The sequence below is a fragment of the Neovison vison genome, chromosome 3 (assembly GCF_020171115.1).
Source record: "Neovison vison isolate M4711 chromosome 3, ASM_NN_V1, whole genome shotgun sequence".
NCBI classification, from domain to species: domain Eukaryota; kingdom Metazoa; phylum Chordata; class Mammalia; order Carnivora; family Mustelidae; genus Neogale; species Neogale vison.
Window position 1 is genome coordinate 108,556,818 of NC_058093.1, and position 25,215 is coordinate 108,582,032.

At 38.3% G+C, this 25,215-nt stretch overlaps 1 protein-coding gene and 1 pseudogene across 2 annotated transcripts in view; one reads left to right on the forward strand and one right to left on the reverse strand.

The window, feature by feature from the left end:
* Window positions 1-25,215, forward strand: part of CNTNAP5 (contactin associated protein family member 5) — an 858,994-nt gene that overhangs the window by 168,436 nt on the left and 665,343 nt on the right. For both annotated transcript variants that reach the window (XM_044242676.1, XM_044242675.1), the window contains one exon: window positions 11,921-12,025. In XM_044242676.1, the coding sequence (XP_044098611.1) occupies window positions 11,959-12,025 (67 nt within the window). In that variant the 5' untranslated portion in view covers window positions 11,921-11,958. The remainder of the gene's footprint in view (window positions 1-11,920; window positions 12,026-25,215) is intronic.
* On the reverse strand, window positions 71-3,379 carry LOC122902083 (annotated as a pseudogene).

The window sequence follows — 25,215 nt, forward strand, 5'->3', positions numbered from 1 at the left end:
AAGGAGTGCTAGGAAATAAAATAACAAACAGTGTGATTATGAATGGATCTAGAGAGGCAAGGGACTAGAATTATATTCTTTTGTTGTTTTTGTTGTTACATAAATTAACCCATTTGCTATAGGCCAGAAAATGGTGGGGCTTCTCCTGGTCTTTCAACTCCTTCAGCCATCTGATGGCTGACTTTACTGTGACAGCAGAAGGGTGTTGTAGGTCCAGGCACCATCAACGATAGTTTTCATGCAGAAGGCTCAATGCCAGATCCCCACAGCTAGTCTTTTCATCTTGGTTTTGCTGCAGAAGGAGCAAGTGTACTTGGCATGCTGGCTCATTTCAATCTTTTTCACTGTTTTCCTGAGGAAGGCACTATAACTGGTCCCATATTTACCCAGGATTCCGATCTTCTTGGTGTGTTTAGCTATGTCGCTGCAAACCAGGTCTGAGCCCAGAAAGGAAGAGACTAGAATTGTGTTCTGAAAGCATGGGGAACTACGTACTTCAGGTCAATGTGATGTTTCTTTTTTATTGAATATAGTACTTACTGCTCACTTCTCTCTTTGGACAATTAAGGATGTGCTGCTTTACAACATATGACTTGCCATGTGATATATGTGTGTATGTGGGTGTGTAGTATTCTCATGACACTATTTATTGTATTTATCTAAAAGGAAGATGAGGAGTATTAACTATACTTTGGAAATCATTCTAATGTGTGGTCATTCATCTCTGTTTTGCTTGATTTAAATTTGTTAATTTTAGAAACCGATCTGTAAGTCTCCAGGTCTCTAAAATGACAAAACAGATAGTCATTGAGACAAAACCTTTAAACTATCTTTTATTTTTACCTCCCTTTCAATGCACCAAGCAACGATGATTCTTAAGTGATATATATACCTCAATTTTCTTACCTTTTCTCCATTCCAGTTGCCATTGTTTTAGTTCAGGCCTTCATTATCACTTCTTTACTATTTCCATAGGCCTTGATTGGTTCTCCCTGTCCATTACCCTCACTACTCTGTACGCATGCTTGCTGTGGACATGCACACATAAACATGCTCCATTTTCTATGCTGAAACCAGAACAAACTTTCCAGAATACAAACTGGGGAGACTTTCTTGCCTAGAGCAGTGTTTCTCAGCTTTTTAAGCTTCTGAACTAAAAGCACAAATGTAGCAAGACCATTTTTTAATGTCTAATTTTAAAAAAAAGTACATTAGGGGCTCCTGGGTGGCTCAGTGGGTTAAGCCTCTGCCTTCGGCTCAGGTCATGATCTCAGGGTCCTGGGATCAAGTCCCACATCAGGCTCCCTGCTCAGCAGGGAGCTTGCTTCCCCCTCTATCTCTGCCTGCTGCTCTGCCTTACTTGTGACCTCTCTCTCTGTGTCAAATAAATAAATAAAATCTTTTTAAAAAAATACATCAAATATAAGGACTAGAAAGAAATCCAAACATATTCTACAGCTTCATTCTTTGTAATGTCCTCTAAGAGCTGTGCTTCATATTCCTCTTACAAAGACTCACTGGTATATAGGCACCTGGATGGCTCAGTTGGTTAAGTGTCTGCCACCTGCTATCAGTTCAAGTCCTGATCAGTGGGGAGCCTGCTTCTGCCTCTGCCCCTCGCCTTACTCATGCTTTCTATGTCTCTGTCTCTCGATTACAAATAAATAAGTAAAATCTTAAAAAGAAAAAAAAAGACTCACCAGTATAATGGACCAGACAGCATGATCCTTGGCACATTGTGCTTAAGGACTGCTATTGAATGCATTAAAGAAAAAAAAAAAAAGATGATAAAACTTAGAAAGAGTACTGGGTTTGGTCTTAGAGCATAAGTAATGCATAAACAGAATAGCTCTTGGTACAGAATTATATTAAGAGCCCTGAAATGCTGATAAAGAAATAGTGTTAAAACCATCTGGATGGGAAAAGTCTGAAATATATAATAAAGTGTACAAAAATGTCATTTTTCAAATGTAATGACTGCAACTGGAAAGGGTGAGCTTGAATTTAAAGTAGAAAGAGTGACAGCAAGTGAAGGAATGAACACATATCCAGACATGTGCCAACCACTGGGTTAAATATTTTACATGAATTGTCTTTTTTTGCTCTCATAACAAGCCTATGTACACTTATTATCCCCATTATACACAGAGAAGACTGAGATTAAATAACATCCCAAAGGACATATAATTAGTAAGCTGCAGAGTCAGGATCTGAATTCAGACTGGGCTGGAATCCAATGTCTGGGCTCTTTCCAAATATACTACAGTCTCCAACTGGTCCAGAAAGAAAATGCACACACATACACACACATACAGAGCCAGATTATGATCTTGAAAGACAACTGCTTCTGTCTCTGGGCTGTCATTATTTTTTCATCTAAAGACCAATAACGATCAATATTTGTTCACATTATCAGTACATGTTTATCCCATCCACTCATAAATGGTTGGCGTTGACCTCATTGGGTTGTGCTGTCAGCCAACTGGCTAGTTTCCAACCCAAGCCTATCTTTTTAATCAGGCCTTTTCCCTCGATTCCAATGAGCAAATTGATGATACAGAGATGTTAGTGTTTCCTTTAGAAACTCTGTGCCTATGCCCATTAAAAACAAAGAGGTTTTTATAAATATCTAAGGATTGATTGATCTGCCCTTTAAAATCAGGGTTTCCAGAGAACCAGAATTTTCATTGTAATTTAGAACTACTTGATGCAAGAACATGAGTAGCTATTGGAAGTTTAGCTTCATTGTATTCAAAGAAAGAACAGGTATCTACTGTAGAAGACCACAGCTCCAGAACAGAAATTCTCAGCTCTGATTAGCACTGAATTGGCAGAAACACTATCTTTATTAATTCTTCAGTTGTCTCCATTCTTTCATCTTAATACTCCATGCATAATCCTTTAAACAATTCACTTTTATGAAAGTAAAAAGACATAATCTGTACTTTTAATTCTTTAAACCATTTTCATAATCTTCTTCATTCTATATATCCCATTCATTCATTTTTTTTAGCTTTGCTTAAAAAAAAAAAATCCCAAACCTGACTGACACTGTACTTTGCAATGATGTGTGTGTATGTGCATGTTGCGAGTTGTGTGTAATGCTGATAATTGTGTTCTATGAGGAGTGTTGATAGTTGCAGATAGGAAGAAAGGAACAAGGGTACATAGAAGCAAAGTTAGATTTAGAATTTAATTTAATAGATAAAATTTAATTATTTCAAATATTGGCTTTTCTTTATCATTTGCTTTTAAAAATAATCTTGTCACGAATCTCAGTTTCTTGTATTCCAGAAATTTCCAGTCCTTTTTATTTATGATTCTTGTCTTTTCTACCCATCAAAGACTTACTGTCTTCTAACTCATCCAGCTCCTCCATGAATAAGCATTCATAATCTTAAGAGTTTAAAAACTTTAGCATATTTGTATTTAGACACCACAAGTAATGCTTTTGGGGGTTATGGTTCTTGGTCTCTGATCAAAGCTAATCTCAACAACAGGTTCCTTACTCCTTACTCTGGTGACTGGACCTCAGTTTCTGAGTCTTTGACCAGCCTGTGACCCCTTCAATGATGCTCTGACCTTATGGTCAGCTGAGACCTCATATATGCACACAACTCTCTCTTTGTTCCTTCATTTTTGTGATGTCACCTCTGGAAGCCAAATTTAAGGCTCACATACTATTAGGTCTTGGTGAGAGAAACATGTTGTTGAAAATAAGGGTTTATCGGGACGCCTGGGTGGCTCAGTTGGTTGGACGACTGCCTTCGGCTCAGGGCGTGATCCTGGAGTCCCGGGATCGAGTCCCACATCAGGCTCCCAGCTCCATGGGGAGTCTGCTTCGCTCTCTGACCTTCTCCTCACTCATGCTCTCTCTCACTGTCTCTCTCTCTCAAATAAATAAATAAATAAAATCTTTAAAAAAAAAAAAAAGAAAATAAGGGTTTACAACTGTTGATTGAATGAGGATAGACACAAGTGGTAAACTGACAAGGTGGTTACCAAAAGTGTCACATGATGTTCAAAAAGCCTGATATGGGATTAAGTAGTGGACAAATGAAAGGGAAAAAAAAATTGAGTACAAATCTGAGAGACCTTTCTTTCAACTATTTATTCAACACATATTTATTGAACATATATGTAGTACTGGACATTAAGTGCTGGAGTAGAATAATATCCTTGCTCTACCAGGAGCTTTGTATGCTTTAATCACCCCACAATTAGTATATATATCCTGTGACTCACACATGAAGGAATTAGGAAACATTTCTTCAGTTAGGGGCACTTGGGTGGCTCAGCTGGTTAAGCATCTGCCTTTAGGTTAGGTCATGATCCCAGGGTCCTGAGATGAGCCCTGCATCGAGCTCCCTACTTAGTGGGAAGCCTGCTTCTCCCTCTCCCACTCCCCCTGCTTGTGTTCCCTCTCTTGCTGTGTCTCTGTCAAATAAATAAATAAATTCTTAAAAAAAATTCTTCAGTTTATATTAAGTCATTAATAAATTATATTTAAGGTTAGAATAGAAGAATAAGATAGTCAATATTCCTAACCTGAGAATAATAAAAAAAAAATCCATTAGTGGAGGTCTGGGGGTGAAATGGAGTATATGAAGAAAGCAACTTAGAAAAACATATTTTTAGGCATATTTTGAGTTTAGGCTAATTATGTAACAGTCATGTGGGCACATTCTTGAAAATCCAAGAAGGGCCAAACTCACACTAGACAGTCAAATGGAAGACTCACCCATGTCCATCTAGGAGACATTCCTGCTGTCATTTTTAGAGATTGGAAGTCAATTTTCAAATAGGCGATATGCAAAGAATCATACCAACCTTGGTTCAAAGCCCAGCATAGATATTGACTAGAGTGTGAAATGGATTACAACCCTTGTAGCTGCCTCAACCACACAGTACAAATGATGGTTTTCCTCTTGCTGACAACCTAGACAGACAGCTGTGCAAGACAGACAGCTCCTGCTGCTTTGCTGTTATACTTGGTCGTTTATTTATGATGTAGTCCTAGCAAGCCATTTATTTTTCTTTATTTAATTTTATTTTTTTAGTGTTCCAAGATTGCATTGTTCATGTACCACACTCAGTGCTCCATGCAATATGTACCCTCCTTAATAGTCACCACCAGGCTCACATAGCCCCCACACTCCTCCCCTCAAAACCCTCAGTTTGTTTCTCAGAGTCCACAGTCTCTCATGGTTCGTCTCCCCCTCCGATTTCCTCCAATTCACTTTTCCTTTCCTTCCCCTAATGTCCTCCATGTTATTCCTGATGCTCCACAAGTAAGTGAAACCAAATGATAATTGACTCTCTCTGCTTGACTTATTTCACTTAGCATAATCTCCTTCAGTCCCATCCATGTTGATACAAAAGTTGGGTATTCATCCTTTCTGGAGGCATAATATTCCCTAGTATATATGGATAATATCTTCTTTATCCATTCTTCTGTTGAAGGGCATCTTGGTTCTTTCCATAGTTTGGTGACTGTGGCCGTTGCTGAATACAGATGGCCCTTCTTTTCACTACATCTGTATCTTTAGGGTAAATAACCAGTAGTATAATTGCAGGGTCATAGGGTAGCTCTATTTTTAATTTCTTAAAGAATCTTCACAGTTTTCCAAAGTGGCTGCACCATCTTGCATTCCCACCAACAATGTAAGAGAGTTCCTCTTTCTCCACATCCTCTCCAATACTTGTTGTTTACTATCTTAGCAAACCATTTATAATTGAAAGACAGTACCTCCATATCAAATCTAACACAAGATTGTGAATAGAATTGCTTTTAAAGCTGGGAAAATACCCGAGAGCTCTCTTGTCAATCCCTGGTCAGGACTAGCCTTTCTTCCAGAAACTCTTGCAGCCTGCTGCACCCCATCCATCACCAATCACCAGCACAGCATAGCAAGGGAAGTGCCCATCTCCACCATGTTTGAGGAATTTGCTTTAATTGCCTTTATTAGCTTTGAGGCCCGACAGACCCTCAGATGTCTAGAATGTGCTCAGTTAAAGCTTGTTGATTGAACAAATGAGTGATAACCCCTGCAATTTACATTTGGGGAATCTGAAATATAGAAAGGTAAAACCGGAAATATCAAAGGTAGAAGAGTGCCTAGGATTCCTGAATCCCAAGTTAAACTTTTTTTACATGGAATTTTTCATAAACATAAAAAGCTTCTTAAAAATACATGTGGATTATCATTCAATGCAAAGTAGATGCTTGGTTTCTTGAGTTCAGGGTCTTTGCCTTTGACTTTGATTTTGTCTTCCTATAGCAAAGAGCACAACCATGTTTATTCAGCAGGTAGTCAAATGGCAGAGACTGTATTAAGTTGGAGATAGATGTCAGGAGAGAGAAGGTTTAAACTTCTTTTCATCTATCTAAACTTCTTTTATTTTAGAGAGCCATGTTTCTTGTTCTGTTCATTATAAAGCAATTTATCTTTTAGGATTTCATGGTGGAAAATGGGGACGGGTCAGATTTAAGAGTAATATTAGAGTATTTATTTTTGTTGTTTACTAAGTGAAATTATAGGTAACAAGGGGAAAAATAAATGAAGCTAAAAGCATGATTTGTCACTTCTAAGCACCATTGTAGGCACTACACAAAATATGTGCTCTATGTCTTTTAAACAAAGTAGGCCATTAAGTGTGAAATGCTAAGAGGAATTTTATCTCACCTATAAATACAAGTGAATCCCCAAGCTCCAAATCCCCATATACAGACAATTTACTGTGGTAATCAAGATGATACTCACAATTTGACTTCGGGGCCATCTGTTACTCTATTGGTATTTTAATAATAATGAATAAAAATATATGTTGGTAACAAAAAGTGTTACTTAAAGTAGAATCATCTTAAATAGTCAATGATAATTTCTAAAAAGCTGTGTAAATATCATATTTACTCAGAATTCTCTTGTTTGCCTTTACCTTTTAATTAACATGATAGAAGACCTTTAGTATGTAACCGTACATACATACTAAGGAACAAATAATCCCCACTTCTTCAGACTGAAAATATCAAACAAAATGCTTAACTTGAGGATCCACACAAATATTCATAAGGAAACATATCACTTTTATTTATCTGTTCTTATTTTTTTAATCCTTCCTTTATGTTTTCTTTTCTTCTTGATGTTAAAGTTGTTGAACTAAAAAGACAAGAAAAAATAGAGAAGACATTCAAATTCTTTTGAAAATCCTATGCTATTCTTTACTGTTTTTTTCTGTTATCCAGAAGATGCAACTCTGACCTTCCTTTTGCACAAAGAAAGTTATTCTTTAAACGAATGTTATAAAACACAATATAATAATAATCACTGGACTTACGCAGATGTAGCAGGTAACTTTGAGCTAGCAGTCACCATTTATGAGTAAGGAGACCTGAGCTTTTATCTAGGTTAGTCCATCAGTGAACTGAATAATCCTTAACAGCCTTGTCATCTCTCCAAACCCTGAAGTCCTCAATTGTAAAGTGAAGGGCTTGAATTTCACCACTTCATAGGTTCCTTGGGTTTTGGTATCCTCTTAGTCTATGAATGTAGGGCTAAGTCATTTACAGATAAGAATAGTGTTGTTCAGCAGTTACTGATTGGAAAGAGCTGAGTAACTTTCCATCATACACATAAGCATGGATTTTTATCTGCCTGGGCATTGGGTAGAGTAGAAAGTGACCTTAATGTCATAAAGGAAAAAGGTAAAGATGGAAATGAAATTATCTGCTGAGGAAAATGCATTAACAAATCACACATGAGTAAAGGTTTACATTTTTTTAATAACAGCTTTTTAATTTTATTTCCTTTTTGCAAAAAAATATTTTTTAAAGATTTACTTATTTATTTGAGAGAGAGCACGTGAGCAAGTGTGGGAGGGGAAGAGGGAGAGAGAATATCAAGCAGCCTTGTCACTAGACATGGAGCCCAACGTGGGGCTCAATCTCAGGACCCCGAGATCAGAACCTGAGCCAAAACCAAGAGTCTGACACTGAAACAACTGAGCCACTCAGGCACCCCTGTAAAAAAGTCTTTTAAAGATAAGCCCCATCCATGGGAGTTTTCAGAGTTTTGTTTTGAAAATATTCTACTATGCCAATGCATCCATTAAGTGTGAAAAATGATATTCTAGTAAAATTATGAAGGTCTATCTCAGGTTGTGTGTTCTCTTCAAAGTCTGACTTTAGTCCTTTGCTATATTTTCCCCAAACTTTGAACATCTCTCTGCCCACCTGGGTTTATTCACCCTCTCCTCTCTCCTCATGTAAATACAGATAAACATCCACCATACTTTTGTAGGAACTGACTGATAGATTTAGCAGTGTGCAGACACACTGTCAGAAAGCAGAGATGTGAGTGGTGCCTAAAATGTAATGACAACACGGGTTTGCTTATTTAAAGCCTGCAGGAATGGTGGAGCAGATGGTGCTTTGTTTCTTTCTTTCCCATCCATGTGTTTGGTGTGATGTTGGCCCAGGCTCCGCAAGGCTGCCGATCCACAGAGAGGGACGACTGCCCTGTGCAATGTTGTTCTCCCTCTCTGGTGATTCTTGACACCCTCTTTCCCCCTCCATTTCATATTCTCCTTCTCATCTGGCCCTTTGTCAATGTTTAGTGCAAAAGAGTTATTGGTGACATCAGTTATTGAGCAGGTATGGTGACATACAATGTCTCAGAAATAAAATTGTTGAAATGGTTGTTTTTGATTACTGCAAATATTACAGACAATTCATATAGTGCTTCCTGATTTCATTCTATGCTTTATACTTTAAAGGGGGTTTCTCCCATATCTTCTCGTTCTGTTTGTTCTAAGATGGTGCTCTGGCTAGATATGTCAGAGATGACTCTCTTGATTTTGCAGACAAAGAAGTTGCTGTTTTAGTATATTTGAATGTATTAACTGGAGTCACCAAATCAAGAGAAGAAACCAAACTAGAATGACAGACTCTTAGATCTAGCCTTCCTGATAATTTCCACTATCCCCCACTACCCCAAATCATGAATCAAAACATATATAAACTGTTCTCATGTATGCTAGATCATTTCTCTTCTGCTTTAAGAATAGGACACATGTCTAAAAATAATACACACTTTTGGAATTAGAATGGCTACATGGACAAATTCTTAATTCCCAGTGACCAGGGTTAATTTGATTAGAGGCCTGGTCTATTCTCAATTTAGGTGACATAAAGAAGGCAAAAGGAGCTATGTACTGGCTGTGGAGGAGAGGTCTTTCTTCCTTTCTGATTTGAAATTTTCCCATTATTTTCATTTTTAAGGATAGAACAACATTTCAGTTGTGTTCTCTAAAAGTCACTTTTGCAATGCACAAGGTCCGTGATGAGAGGAATCCTGAACAACCTCCTCTGGACCTTCCCTTTAGCAAAGACTGTTTATGATAAAGGTTGCTAATCTTCCAAGTGGAAACACTGACCCCACAAACTGAGATCCAAGGAAGGTACAATTCAGAAGAGGAAATGGCCATTGGGGAAAATGGCAGTTGGGGTCACAAGGCCAGGAAGCTTTGGAAGCTAACCTCTCCTTGAGGCCAGCAATTTGTTAAAGAGGAAACCGCATAGGGCTGGAGGAGACAGAGCAGATCAGTAGTTGGGTCCCCATTTTACTGGCTTGGGTGTAACCTTGGTGAAATTCCCTTAAACTTTCTCATCAGTTTTATCTATCATCTATCTATCTATCTATCTATCTATCTATCTATCATCTATCATCTATCTATCTATCTATCATCTACTCTTTCTATTTCTCAATGGTCTCTGAGCTCTGTGAGATCTAAGATTCAATTTTACTCAACTCTCTCTCTCTAATGCTTGTTCAAGTTCAAGAATAAAGTATGTCCTTATAAATATTTTTTGGACTGGATTAAATTGAAATGGTTAAATCAATTCTATTCCTACTTTAAGGGAAACATGGGGTTGGGGCACAAAACTCAAACATGTCATTGGCAACATATTGAAAAATCCTAAGGACCCAATAAAAATGGTAACATGGCGTTGTACATGCTGTATGTTTAAGGAATACTTAAATGCATAAATGTATAAACATGGCACTTTAAAAAAATCTTCAATTTGCTTGTGGAAGTGGGTGTCAGAAGGGTTCTTAGCTATTGAGAAGGAGTGCCAGGAGTGTTACCTGAAATTGGAGGATGGTTTAACTACAGTTGCAGACAAGTGTGGCTCACAGCATAGCTGTGAAGTATGATGTTGTGTGGTGTTTGATGTGTGCATGTGTACGGGTGTACTGTATTTCCGTGGGGGTCAGTTCCACTGAATTCAGTTTCCTGTATTTACCTAATGTTTTCTGATAATGAGATAAGTATAGGCAAATGTAAGATTTGCATCACATCAAAATTGTTTGCTAATATATAAATAGTGTAACCAATCTGCGTTTCCAAATTAACATATTGGAAGTGTGTATGCACCTCCCTGCACCTGCATCTTATGCCTGGAATAAAGCAGTCCTGAGTTCTGCTTTCTATTTGCAGAATGACCAGAACTGCAGAGGTGTCCTTGCTGTGATTTTTGTGTCATTCCTCCTTAGTGAAGATCTGGCTCTGTTTTGTGTTTGTCAAGTACCTCAAAATATTTTTCAAACATTTGTGTTTGGGGAAAAACTCAAAATACACTTTGCCAGTTGATTTTTTTTTTTAACACATTTAACAAACAAAAATTTAATCCTTATGTTTCTCATTAATTTTCCTGGAGTTAGATGAAATAGTCCTCTCTAAGAATTTTCTAAATAAACAAACACTCCTATCCAATGTACATTAAAAAAAAAAAAAGACTCACTTTTTTTGAGAACCTTTAATACACGAAGTTTGCCTTCAAATTAAATGACATAAAGTCATGTTTGGATGAGTATGTCTAGATTCAATGGCATCATTTTGCAGTGTTCTGAAAAGCCAATTGTGTACAGAATGGAAAAAAAGGAAAAACATGTTGGTACTGTTGTGTGAACTAATTCTGTCCCTCCCTTCCCTCCCTCCTTTCCTTCCTTTCTTCCATGGCCACCCATTTCTTTCAACAAACTTTTATTGAAGGCTTACTATGTATCAGATTATTTGCTAAAGTCCTGCAAAGTGTGTGCCATTTAGTGTAAAATGCAAACAAATAAATGATTACAGAACATTTATATGGCCAGTTTGCTCTTTGGAGAACAGGGTCCCCTGCATGAGATTGCATGGTCAATCTGGAAGAACAGGTCTGTGTTGCCAAGATCACATCTCCCCATGGTCCCACCCTGTTCCACATTTGGACAGCATCAAAGAAAATTTAGAAAGCCTATCTGTCACATCAGGGTAGGCGGGAAGGGTTGTTTCTGAAGTAAATATCAGATTCAAGATGGCACAAGATTGGGGGCTATTCTCCTTCACTTTGTGGGATAGAAAGAAATTAATTATTAGAATTAGTCTTTCATTTTCCAAACATTTTCACATAACTGGGAGTGAGACATTCTAAATCATTCTATCCATCTAGATACATCTATGGCAGGACTCCTCAGGGACTGAAGATGTAAGAGCAAGTAAACAATTTTATCTTCCCTTCAGTAGTCTCCTTCCTTCTAGAATAAGCTCAATAGCCATAACTTGAGGCTTTGTTCGAGTGGTTGATTAAAGGAGCAGATGATAGACAAATCAGTGAGATTTCTGGCCACACCATTTTCTGGAGTTGTGACCTTGGACAAACTTCTTAACATCTCTGAAAGTCAATGTCTCCAACTGTGAAAGAAATGTTTACCTGTATTTCAAGACTGTGAGGAGTCAATGAAATAGCACATGGAAATGAGTCATACTGGCCTTGTTCAGAGCAGTAGTTAGTAAATGATAATGGCTAATGCCATCATTCCTCTCTGTACAGGCTATATCTTGCTAATGGAATTTGCTTTCTTTCTTTCTTATCTTTTAGACAACTGTGATGACCCATTAGCATCCCTGCTCTCTCCAATGGCTTTTTCCAGTTCCTCAGACCTCACGGGTACTCACAGCCCAGCTCAACTCAACCGAAGAGTTGGTGAGTAAGGTGACTGAAACTCTAAAGGCAAGTGCTGAATAAGCACAATGTGAGGAAATGGAAGAAAGAGAGCAGTTTCCTTCACTGGGATCATGTCCAAGAGCACTTTCAGAAGAAGAATGGGAAGAGAGGGTTAAGATGGAATTAAACCCTGTTTCTGTGTATAATGGATATCAAACTATGCCAGTTCTATCTCCCCAACCCACACTATTTTTAATTATTATGAGAGGCCTTGGGGAAATTAAGGTTTTTTTTAATTGCTTTCTTTTTATATTTCATATATCTAACATAAATAGCTACCAAAATATATTATTACTGAAGCATGTTTATAATAAACATGAATTAAATCTACTGATATAGTCCCTTCAATAACTTCAAATTTTACAATAAAATGAATGACACTAATTTTAAAAATATGTAGTACTACTAAATAAAAGTAAGAAAATGCAAATAACTTGCAAGCTTACCAGCTAGAGATAACTGTGGTTAAGTGTTGGGTGTGTATTTTTACCATGTATGATGGAAGTAATAGTAGGAAACACTTAACTGATCTCTAAGGCGAAATGTCTTTAACATAATGTTGGGTATCTACATAGATATATTTTAGTCAGATTTGGTTAATTCTTATGATATATATGTTCATTTAAATATACACACACACACATATAGAGCTATGTAATTGATTTTTTTAATTTTTAAAGATTGTTAAAATTTATTTTTTTATTTTTTTAAGATTATTAACATCTTGGTAATATTTATATGTTTTTATCTCACTAGAGAACGTTATAAACTCTTTCTCAAGTTGAGAAAAAGTGTACATGCAACTTCAAGAGGTATTCTGATCTGTTAGAGTTCATATTAATTATTCCTAATTATATCTTCTCATTGATAATATGAGGCACATCATATTAATAAAATTTCAAATATTGGTCCATATTTGCTTTCTGGAATAAGTTATAATTGGTGATTGTGTTATGGACATAATGTGAAGAATGATTTAACTTGTCAAAACTTGTTGACATTTTAATTTATAATTTTGAATTTTCATTATTCATAAGAATGATTTGTAGTTTTTGTTTGTGTATTTGGTATCTCTTTTGTACTATATTTTACAGATATTCTGTTATAATGGGATCAGTAATTTATGTTAGCAAGTTATATGGTCTTGTTAAGAAAGGAGTTTAAGGGGGCTCCTGGGTGGCTCAGGTAGTTAAGCCTCTACCTTCAGCTCCAGTCATGATTTAAGGATCCTGGGATCGAGTCCCACATCAGGCTCTTTGCTTGGTCAGGAGCCTGCTTCCCCATCTCTCTCTACTTGCTTCTCTGCTTCAGGAGCCTGCTTCCCCCTCTCTCTCTGCTTGCTTCTCTGCCTACTTGTGATCTCTCTCTCTTTCTCTATCAAATAAATAAATAATCTTTAAAAATTTAAAAAAAAAAAGAAAGTTTTAAGAATGCTGTAAGAAACTCTTAACTAAGAAAACAAATCGATGGTTGCTAAAAGGGAGGTGGGTGTGGATGGGGTAACTGGATGAGGGGCATTAAGAAGGGCATGTAATGTAAGGTGTTATATGCAACTGCTGAATCACTAAATTCTACCCCTGATAATACACTACATGTTAATTAAATTGAATTTAAATTAAAAAAGTAAATAAATTTTAAAACAGAATTCCATTCTATTTTTTTTTTAAGATTTTATTTATTTGACAGAGAGATCACAAGTAGGCAGGCAGAGAGAGAGAGAAGAAGGCTCCCTATTGAGCAGAGAGCCCAAGGTGGGGCTTGATCCCAAGACCCTGAGATCATGACATGAGCTGAAAACAGAGGCTCAACCCACTGAGCCACAGGTTCCCCAAGAATGCTATTCTAAAGGAAAAAAAGAATAAATAACCAATGACCCAGCAGGAAACTATTAATAACAATTGTGTACTAACAAGAATTTCATAAAGCATTTCACCTATATTAAGGTATTTTTTTCTTCAGAAAGATACTGTAAGATAAGTAGTATTACCTTTTAATTTCAGATAGGGTTCCTGAGGCTCAGAAAAGTTGTATAACTTGCTTAAAATCACACAGTTACAAAGGGGAGATGCTTTGATTCAAATCCAAGTCATTCAAATCATAGGTTTAGCTCCTAATTACCCCATGAGCTAATTGGTTCACTAACAGAGGTTTGAAAGGGCTATATTAGTGCAATTGCCAGGTCATAGGGTAGGTCTATTTTTAATTTTTTGAGAAATCTCCACACTGTTTTCCAAAGTGGCTGCGCTGCACCAACTTGCATTCTCACCAACAGTATAAGAGGGTTTCTCCACATCCTCTCCAACGTTTGTTGTTTCCTGCCTTGTTATTCTTTGCCTTTCTAACTGGTGTAAGGTGGCATTTCAGTGTGGTTTTGATCTGAATTTCCCTGATGGCTAATTATGATGAACTGGAGGAGAGTATGCTGAGTGAAATATGTCAAGCAGAGAGAATTAATTATCATATGATTTCACTTACTTGTGGAACATGAGGAATAACATGGAGGACATGAGGAGAAGGAAAGGAAAAGTGAGTTGGGGGAAATCAGAGGGGGAGACGAACCATGAGAGACCGTGGACTCTGAGAAACTGAGGGTTTACAAGGAGAGGGGGTGGGGGATGGGTGAGCCTGGTGGTGGGTATTAAGGAGAGTATATATTGCATGGAGCACTGGGTGTTGTACATAAACGATGAATCTTGGAACACTACATCAAAAACTAATGAGGTATTTTATGGTGACTAACATCACACAATAAAAAAATGTAAAAGAATAATATTAGATATCAACCTTTTGTCTGTACTGTCATTTGCAAATATCTTCTCCCATTTTGTGGGTTGCCTCTTTGTTTTTTTGACTGTTTCCTTTGCTGTGCAGAAGCTTTTGATTTTGATGAAGTCCCAGAAGTTTATTTTCGCTTTTGTTTCCTTTGCCTTTGGAGACGTATCTTGAAAGAAGTTGCTGTGGCTGATATCGAAGAGATTACTGCCTATGTTCTCCTCTAAGATTCTGATGGATTCCTGTCTCACGTTGAGGTCTTTTATCCATTTTGAGTTGATCTTTGTGTACGGTGTAAGAGAATGGTCGAGTTTCATTCTTCTACATATAGCTGTCCAATTTTCCCAGCACCATTTATTGAAGAGACTCTCTTTTTTCCACTGTATATTTTTTCCTGTTTTGTCGAAGATTAATTGACCATAGAGTTGAGGGTCCATATCAGGGCTCTCTACTCTGTTCCACTGGTCTATGTGTCTGTTTTTATGCCAGTACCATGCTGTCTTGGTGATCACAGCTTTGTAATAAAGCTTGAAATCAGGTAAGGTGATGCTGCCAGCTTTATTTTTGTTTTTCAACATTTCCTTAGCGATTCGGGGTCTCTTCTGATTCCATACAAATTTTAGGATTATTTGCTCCAGCTCTTTGAAGAATGCCGGTGGAATTTTGATCGGAATGGCATTAAAAGTATAGATTGCTCTAGGCAGTATAGACATTTTAACAATGTTTATTCTTCCGATCCAAGAGCATGGAATGGTCTTCCATCTTTTTGTGTCTTCTTCAATTTCTTTCATGAGTGTTCTATAGTTCCTCAAGTACAGATCCTTTACCTCTTTTGTTAGGTTTATTCCAAGGTATCTTATGGTTCTTGGTGCTATAGTAAATGGAATCGATTCTCTAATTTCCCTTTCTGTATTTTCATTGTTAGTGTATAAGAAAGCCACTGATTTCTGCACATTGACTTTGTATCCTGCCACGTTGCTGAATTGCTGTATGAGTTCTAGTAGTTTGGGGGTGGAGTCTTTTGGGTTTTCCATATAAAGAATCATGTCATCTGCGAAGAGAGAGAGTTTGACTTCTTCATTACCAATTTGGATACCTTTTATTTCTCTCTGTTGTCTGATTGCTGTTGCTAGGACTTCTAATACTATGTTGAACAAGAGTGGTGAAAGTGGGCATCCTTGTCTTGTTCCTGATCTCAATGGGAAGGCTGCAAGCTTTTTCCCATTGAGGATGATATTTGCTGTGGGTCTTTCATAGATAGATTTTATGAGGTTCGATATCCAGGATCTATAATGAACTCCTCAAACTCAATCCACACGAAACAGACAAACACATCAAAAAATGGGCAGAAGATATGAACAGACACTTCTCCAATCAAGACATACAAATGGCTATCAGACACATGAAAAAATGCTCATCATCATTAGCCCTCAGGAAGATTCAAATTAAAACCACATTGAGATATCACCTTACACGAGTTAGAATGGCCAAAATTAACAAAACAGGAAACAACATGTGTTGGAGAGGATGTGGAGAAAGGGGAACCCTCTTACACTGTTGGTGGGAATGCAGGTTGGTGCAGCCTCTTTGGAGAACAGTGTGGAGATTCCTCAAGAAATTAAACATAGAGCTTCCTTACGACCCTGCAATTGCACTCCTGGGTATTTACCCCAAAGATACAGATGTCGTGAAAAGAAGGGCCATCTGTACCCCAATGTTTATAGCAGCAATGGCCACAGTCGCCAAACTATGGAAAGAACCAAGATGCTCTTCAACGGATGAATGGATAAGGAAGATGTGGTCCATATACACTATGGAGTATTATGCCTCCATCAGAAAGGATGAATACCCAACTTTTGTAGCAACATGGATGGGACTGGAAGAGATTATGCTGAGTGAAATAAGTCAAGCAGAGAGAGTCAATTATCATATGGTTTCACTTATTTGTGGAGCATAACAAATAGCATGGAGGACAAGGGGCGTTAGAGAGGAATAGGGAATTTGGGTAAATTGGAAGGGGAGGTGAACCATGAGAGACTATGGACTCTGAAAAACAGTCTGAGGGGTTTGAAGTGGCTGGGGGGTGGGAGGTTGGGGGTACCAGGTGGTGGGTATTATAGAGGGCACGGCTTGCATGGAGCACTGGGTGTGGTGAAAAAATAATGAATACGGTTTTTCTGAAAATAAATAAATTGGAAAAAAAAATTAAAAAAAAATAATATTAGAGGGGCACCTGGGTGGCTCAGTGGGTTAAAGCCTCTGCCTTCGGCTCAGGTCATGATCCTAGGGTCCTGGAATTGAGTCCCGCATCAGGCTTTCTGCTTAGTGGGGAACCAGCCCCCTCCTCTCTCTCTGCCTGCCTCTCTGCCTACTTGTGATCTCTGTCTGTCAAGTAAATAAATATTTTTTTTTTTAAAAGGAACTTATTTAGTTTAAAAAAATATGTTAGAAGGAGACTTGGAAACAAATTATCCAGAGTTTGAATGCTGCCTACTGCATTTACTTACAAGCTCTGTGATCACCTACAGGTCACCTCTCTGCTCTTGACCTTAGTTCTTTATCTATAAAGTGGAATGCTTGCCTTGACACATTATATGCACATTGAGGAAGACTTTCACATTCAAAAGATACTTCTCCCTGCAGGGTAGAGAGCTGAACGGGAGCATGGAGGTCTACTTGCCAGTTCAGGAGGAAACACAGCTTGGAAGATTTTAATATATGTTTCGGATGGGACATCCAGGGCCAGAGTTTGTCCCAATCTCATCCAACTCTGCAGTGGCAAAAAGTCATTACTGCCTAGTAGCACTGGGCAGTTTCTGGGGAAGCTGTGAGTCTGATCATATGCCAGCTTTTCCCCTAGTGGACAGATATTGACCGAGCACAGTTCTCTCTCCTCCAGTTTATTTTAACTATCCTATTCACTTATCACTAGAAAATCTGTGTGCCTGAGACCAAGAACAGCATGAGTGTGTATAGAGAGGATGTTGCTCTCTCTTTCTTCTCTCAACTAGAGTTTACATCAGCACGGCCATGCAGGAGATTCAGTCTCAGAAGGTTGAGACACATTGGCCTAGAAGTCATCCTCTAGCACAACTGCCAGGGCTGGCAGCCTCCCCTTCATTCCCTGGGTCCAACCATTGCCCTCAGGGGGGATTTAACACAGCTTCAAGGAGAGGTTCAATCACTGGTTCTCATCCACAAGCTATATATTTGAATCACCTGGATAGGTTTATAAGCAACACTGCCTGAGCTCGTTCCTCAGATATTCTAAATTAATTGTCAGAAATGGGGCCCAAAGGTGGATATTGATGAAGTAAATAAACACAAGATTTCCAGTTGATTCTAAAATACAAGAATTCCAAACTGATAAGTTGAATGAATTTACAAAGTACAAAATTTTTTCTATTAATATGTATTGAGCACCTACTATGTACTAAGCACTCTGTTAGAACTATAGCACATTATGGCTAAAACAGGCACAAATCCTATTTATAAAGAGTTTACATGGATAATGTAAATTAGCATATAAGTAATTAATAGCTACCATTTTGTTAGTGATAATATTGATATCATTATCCTTATATATAACATAAATAATATGCATGCATATATATATATATATATATATATATATAGGATAGAGAGCCAATATAGATGCATACAGTTATACACACACACACTCACACACATACACATCAAGTCAAATATAGAGAAAGAGATGAATATATGCAGGGTTGGAGATACATGCACACAGAACCCCATATATTAGGATATATATATACATATATGCATATACACACATATAGTAATATGTATGTGTACATATGCACACACATATACTACTTATACAGAATATATAAATATATAGCATGCATTATAATAAAACATAAGTTATGTTAATATTATTAAGAATAGATTATTTTCATGAATTTTCTAAATGTAGAAATCTGAAGGTTGAGAAAACTAATTTTTGTTTAGTTTGGAAATGTTAGTATGGTAATGACTTTTTTCTCCTGTAAAAACAGACTTACATGGTGTCTGTCCACTAAAAAAGCCTGGAAGTATTATATATCTTTATCTAATGAACACTCCTTTCTTCATGTCTTTCTTTAAAACTTCTCTTTTATTTTAAAAGAGGAAACACATCAAATATGCCCAGAAATGCAAACTGTTCTGCATGGTTTGAAACCTAGGATACATTCAGATATACTGGAGATTTCAAAGAACATCTTGGTTTTAATTTGAATTCTTTATATATGTTTAATTAATTAATTAATTAATTTTTAAAAGATTTTATTTATTTGAGAGAGAGAGAGCATGAGGGGTGGGGGTAGGCAAAGAGAGAAGAAGAAGCAGGCTCCCTGCTGAGCAGAGAGCCAGAAACAGGGCTTGATCCCAGGACGCCAAGATCATGGCCTGAGTCGAAGGCAGACGCTTAATTGACTGAGTCACCCAGATGCCCCAATTTCTGGATTTTTTTTTCTTAACATACTCCAGTCATTCATTTTCTTATTCATTCATTCATTCACTTATCACCGTATTTCATGAATTCCTTCTACTCTGCCTCATTCAGACTTTAATACGTTTATAAACGTATATAAACGTATACTTTTATACGTTTATAAAGAATCTTCCCAGTAGGCCACCCAAGATGAAATCCAGGTTGTAAAAATCTTGACTTCCATGAAGCTATGTCTCTCTCATATGGAGTGTACTCAGCAACGTTCTCACAGCTATTCCCTGTTGAGCTATTTCCCAAAGAGCAACTTTTCTGCAAGTCCTGAGAACCATTTAAAACTGCCGACTCCAGGCATACACCTTTGGCATACACTGAACATAGTAATGAGAACCACTTTACCTCTCGTGTGTGCTTAGAACTCAAGCACGCATATCTCTGACCTATACACAGGGGCAAATGCTGCCCTGCTGTTAAGTTTGTCGCGTCGGAAGCAGGGATCCATTCAAAAGTTCAAAAGAAGACTAGAGGAAAGTGCGCTGATGAGTACTCTCAGACCATGAGTGAAGCAGATGTCATGGGTTCTGTCAGTGACAAAGGAATCTTTCCGAGAAAAAACATGCCCTTGGAAACAACCTTTGCCCTGAGATACTGCGGTAAGCCCAAATCTGGGCAACCCACCAAATGGGGAGGGAGCCTGGGTGGTGAGTGTCTGCTGCAATAGTGTTGACATGCTCTCTCCTCTAGGGAAGGGATTTGCCAAATAGAGCTTTTGTTCTCTCCCTCCACACATCCTTCAGCCCTCTCTCATCCATACACAGAGAACGAAAAAGAAAAAAGAAAAGAAAAGAAAAAAAAGAAAGAGAGAGAGAGAGAACTAATTGCTTAAAAAAACCTGACAAAATATATTAAGCGGGAGGTCAGATCACTATTAGGTTACCAAGTCAAGCCATACAACTGTGGCTTAGGAGGCATCTAACTTTGTCCAGTGTGATTTATTTTGTCGCAAGAAAGCTTTTGATCTGGGCTTTAAAGTCAGCTGGGCTTGGAGAAGCCCTTCCTGTCAGCAGAAAGTGCAGTGTTGGGGGCACGGTGGGAAGCTGCTCAGCTGTGGCTTCGACCTGATCCAGAGTGAGAAGGTTTTAAGTTACTTTATATGATTAAAAGGCAAATAAGAACAGACATCTCTGGCCTCGTGAGAGGAGGGGTTCGTATTTTTTCTTTCCCTGTCACTCTTACCCTCATACACAGTTCTGCAAACAATTACCTTTACCATTTATCCCTTGAAATTTTAATCTCTCTTCCTCACTTGATATATTTTTGAGATGCTTGCCTGTGTAAGTTGAGAGGGTATGTTTCTAGCATGACAATTTTGTTGCCATGGAGAATCTGATTTTTTATGTCAAGGCCTTTTTAACTTCCTGGGCTCGTGGACCAATGAAAAGGTTCAAAACCCTTGCCCCCATTTAGCACAGATTCCATACACACTTTTTATTTTCTCCTTGGGCAACACTGGTTGCAAAAACCTAAGAACCCCTCAAGGTCTTTGGAAGTTGGTTTTCGGTTTGGTGTCGCTGGTCCTTCTATAAGGAGAAATGGATTCAGAGCAATTCAGGCATCAGTGATATCAGCTATCTGGGGACTTGTTCCAGATAGCTAGGTGACAGTCCTGAGGATCCAATTTCACAGGCAGCACCATGATGCCTGCTTGCAAATGACAGCACCAGTCTCCCACCTGAATTGATCGAGACAGACGTGATACGGATCTCATCTAATCTGTTTAAAAAGACAGTGAGACGGGCAGAACTCGGTCGCGGCATTTCTTCTCCTCCACTTGAAGGGTTCTTCCCTTCTTTCCAGTTTTCCTTTTTTTTTTTAATCCTGCTCTCCCTGCCCCCACCCCCAGCCTGACCAGAGTCAAGTTCTGTGCTTTCCTTTGTGACCTTATGCTCTCCTCAATATTTGAAATAAGTATGGACTCTCTCTGTGGATCCTGGGGCATCACCTGGGAGCTTGTTAGAAATGCAGACTCTGAGCCTCCGCCCCCAAACATCTGATCAGAACCTGTGCTTTAGCCAGAGTTGCATTTACACAGACTTCCGATCATATGCCTCTTCAATTCTTAAACTCTGTGCCTCTTTCAGCTCAGGATCTCAGAGGTGGGTGCTGGGGGATGGGAGGAAATCAACGTTATCCAAGTTATTATGAATAAGAAACCATGCTCGAAACCAAGAAGTGGAAACTTAAGCTCTATTTGTGTCATCATATTGGTACTCTAAGATAGTTGGTATCATTCACATTTTTAAGAATGAGGAAATAGACTCAGAGAGGTTAAGTCACTGATTTTTAGGATAGGCAGCTAATTACTCAGAATTGAATTTAATTCTGTCTATCCCTAGTTAACGAACATCTTTATCCATGTTGATTTGAGATCTCAATCTGGGTAAAGGTGGGGTTAGCGTAACATTCACCCCTTTCAGGTCATTTTGGCATTTCAGATAGTATTGCCCGTATTTTAACCACAAAGACTGGATTTTCAGACACCAAGAGAGAAAGAGAGAGATGGACACCTGTGCCTTCTCCGTGCCCCTGAAATCACACTATGGCCGAATAGACCTGTGGGCAAAATTAACCTTGACCTAGATATTTAAACAATGCTGTAGGCCTCTTCTCTGACTAAGACAGCAATAGGTCATTGAGAGATACAGAATAGAAATCTTCTGGTATTTAACAGGAGCCTTGGGACCCTGTTTCAATGTAGACAAATTGAATGTGATGACCCTCTCTCTATTCAGCCAGGATAACTGCAAAACACAATGATTTTAAGAGAGGGAGAACCATGAACACTTTTGCTCCCTAATAATGCAATTCTTAAGAGCTTCTAAACATCAACATTCAGCAAATTGAGAGTGATAGATAAACCCACATAATTGACGCTTTACTTTTGCTTCTGATAGCCAGTCACTTCCTTTAAAATGCCAAGCTGAGATTATTTCTAAGTAGCACTCTGTAAAATGCTAGCTCAAGCAATCACCTATCTGATACCACTAATACTTTGCAAAGAGACAAGGTCTTCAGTTTGCCAGTTTACTGAATTTAACTTAAAGCATTGTAACTTAAAAATATAGTAATGCAACTAAGAGCAGGGTAATTAATATACATTTGTCTAGTGATGACAGTTTACCACTGTATTTGCAATGAAGGTCACATGCGGATGGAAGTAACTTGTATTTGAATAGCATATTGTATGGTGGATATTTTTGCTTTGTTTAACCTGGAATAGTTAGATAGAGTCCACTCAATTCCTTTGTTTAAAATCTATCTAGAAACTTTTCACTTAAGACATTGTGGAAATGGGATGTCTGGGTGGCTCAGTTGACCTGCTTTGACTCGGGTCATGATTCCAGGGTCCTGGGATCAAGTCTTGCATCAGGCTTCTTGCTCAGCAAGGAGCCTGCTTCTCCCTCTGCCTGCCCCTCCTCCTGGTTGCACTTTTACTCTCTCTCTCCCTCTCTCTGACAAACAAATAAATAAAATCTTAAAAAAAAAAAAAAAAAGACATTGCCTAAATGCCCTTAAAAAGATGAGCTAAGGGTTATTGAATCCACCATATGAAGTGAAAATGGTAACATATAACCAGCCTCAAGAAACCAGAAAACAAGAGTAAGTATAAACAAGCAGTTCATCTTTCTCCAGGATTCCTGTTTGGATGCTCCACATTCTGTGGTGGTGACTTTCCTGGGGCCCCTTTTGAGAGTCTCAAACTACACTTCTCTTAGACTTGTCTATGCAATCACTTACTTACACTTATCTGGACTTTATTTTGCTAATCATTGTACATGTTTGATAAAAGTCCAGATTTTATAAGAGAATCCATGTCATTTGTTTGCTAAGGACTTGCTTCTAATCAATCCCTCCCACAAAATATTCAGAGCAATCGGTATTATCCCTGAGATATCTCTGTTAGGGTAAATTTGTGTGCAAGTAACGGAAAACAGAAAAACTTGCTAGCTTAGAAGAAAAACTTCAGTAATGTGAAAAAATATTAAGTAATCGAAGTTAGGTGCATGGAGATTGAGAAGTGTCCGTACTTTTGTTTCTTGAACAGCACAGTAGTTGCAAGGGTGTTCCCCTTGGAGTAGTTTATTAAGCTAAATATTGGGTTTCTGAGTTTTTTCTGTATCTGTGTTTTATTCTACTTAAAAAAAGAATACATTTTACCCTACATCAAAGGAAATCCTCAGTGAGCACCGGGCTCCAGGGCTGGTGGATTCAGTTCAGCAATGACATCCTCACAGCCCACATCCTTCTCCAGCTAATAATACACCCACCCCCATCTCAGCCAGATTCAACGACATTCTGGGAAATAGAAAGCATGGAGTCCTAATGCTTGCTTTTAAGCCATCAAATTCAGTTCTTCAGAACAGCGGCATGCTGAATACCACCTCAGAACTTGTTAACAAAAATGTAGATTGTCTGGACTTAACCCAGACCTGCTGGACCAGGAACTCTGGCAGTGGGACCCAAGAACCTCGGTTTTTCCAAGCCCCGCGACTGGTTCTGATATGCTCAGGTTTGAGAACCATGGAGTAGAGCTGTGAGACTCTTCCAGGACCCAAGTCTGCCCAACCACTCAGTTTTCACATCACCAGCAGTTTTTCTCTGTCCATTTAGCCATCATCTGATCATATGTCCACTCCTTGACCCAAGCACTGTCAAGGGTGGTGGAATTACCTTCACTGGCTTTAGACTAATAATCTGATAGGGAGTAAGAGAATAATTAATGAGGTTTCCTCTCTCTCCTGTGTGTGTGTGTGTGTGTGTGTGTGTGTGTGTCTATCTTGAGCTGTATCTCCACGATTTTGGAGGGTTACACAGCACATATTCCAGCCAAAGGAGTAATTTCCTAATGGGTTGAACTGATGCCATAATTAGTTTCTGGAACCCAAGATGAAGCTTTTGAAGTAACAATTAAATACACTTGTATTTAACCATTTGGGGGCCTATGTCATAAAAAGTATGAGTAGACAAATATTATCTTGATCCTTGATTCTTGCTAGAGTGGACACTGAACTATATTATTTTTATAGAAGTAAAGAAATTACTTGCCCAAAGTCACAGAGTCAAAAGTAACTCTTTCAACTCAAGCACGAGACTTAGACTGGGCACTGTCTTTCAAAAAATACTGCCCCAGGAAGCCAAGATAAATGTAATATGTGAACTGTGCAAAAAGTATGCTGTTCATGGAGAGAGAAGCTTTAAGTGGTAATGCCAACAATATGAGATTTGTAGGTTTAAATGACTTTCGATTCCATGGCTCTGTTTTCCCTTCAAAAATCTTGGGAGTGTCACTTTTTTCTCTATATGCCTAAAAATAGGAAGAGTGTCTTCTCTTGCTCCTCAGTCTTTTATATTGCTTTACTCACGGATGGAATTCAATAATTATATATCCATTAAATGAGGAATAAATAATCCACTAAAAGCACCCCCAGGCCTGAGTACCGATGCGTAGAGTTAAATTGTATTGATCTGACAAATTAAATAGAACTCAGCTTCCACCAGTTTATAAGAGAAATTCTATAGCAGCACTAGCCAATAGAAAGTTCTGCAAGAATGGAATATTCTTTAGCTGTGCTATCTAAAAAGGTAGCCACTAGCTACACGTGGCTATGGAAATGTGGCTAAGGCTACTTCAGAACCGAAAGGTTAAGACAAGCTAATTCAAATTTAAAGAGCTACATGTGGTTAGTAGCTGCCACATTGAACAGCATAGTTCTGCAGTCTTTTCACGTTTTATATACACGACCTTCTCACCTGAGTGTTTTTATGTGTATGTGAATCAATCCTTGGCCTACAAGGGGCATAAATGTGAGATATCCTCCTCGGGACTGACCTCCAAAATTTCCAAGCCCCAAATGCCCTCCTGCTGATTTCTCTCACT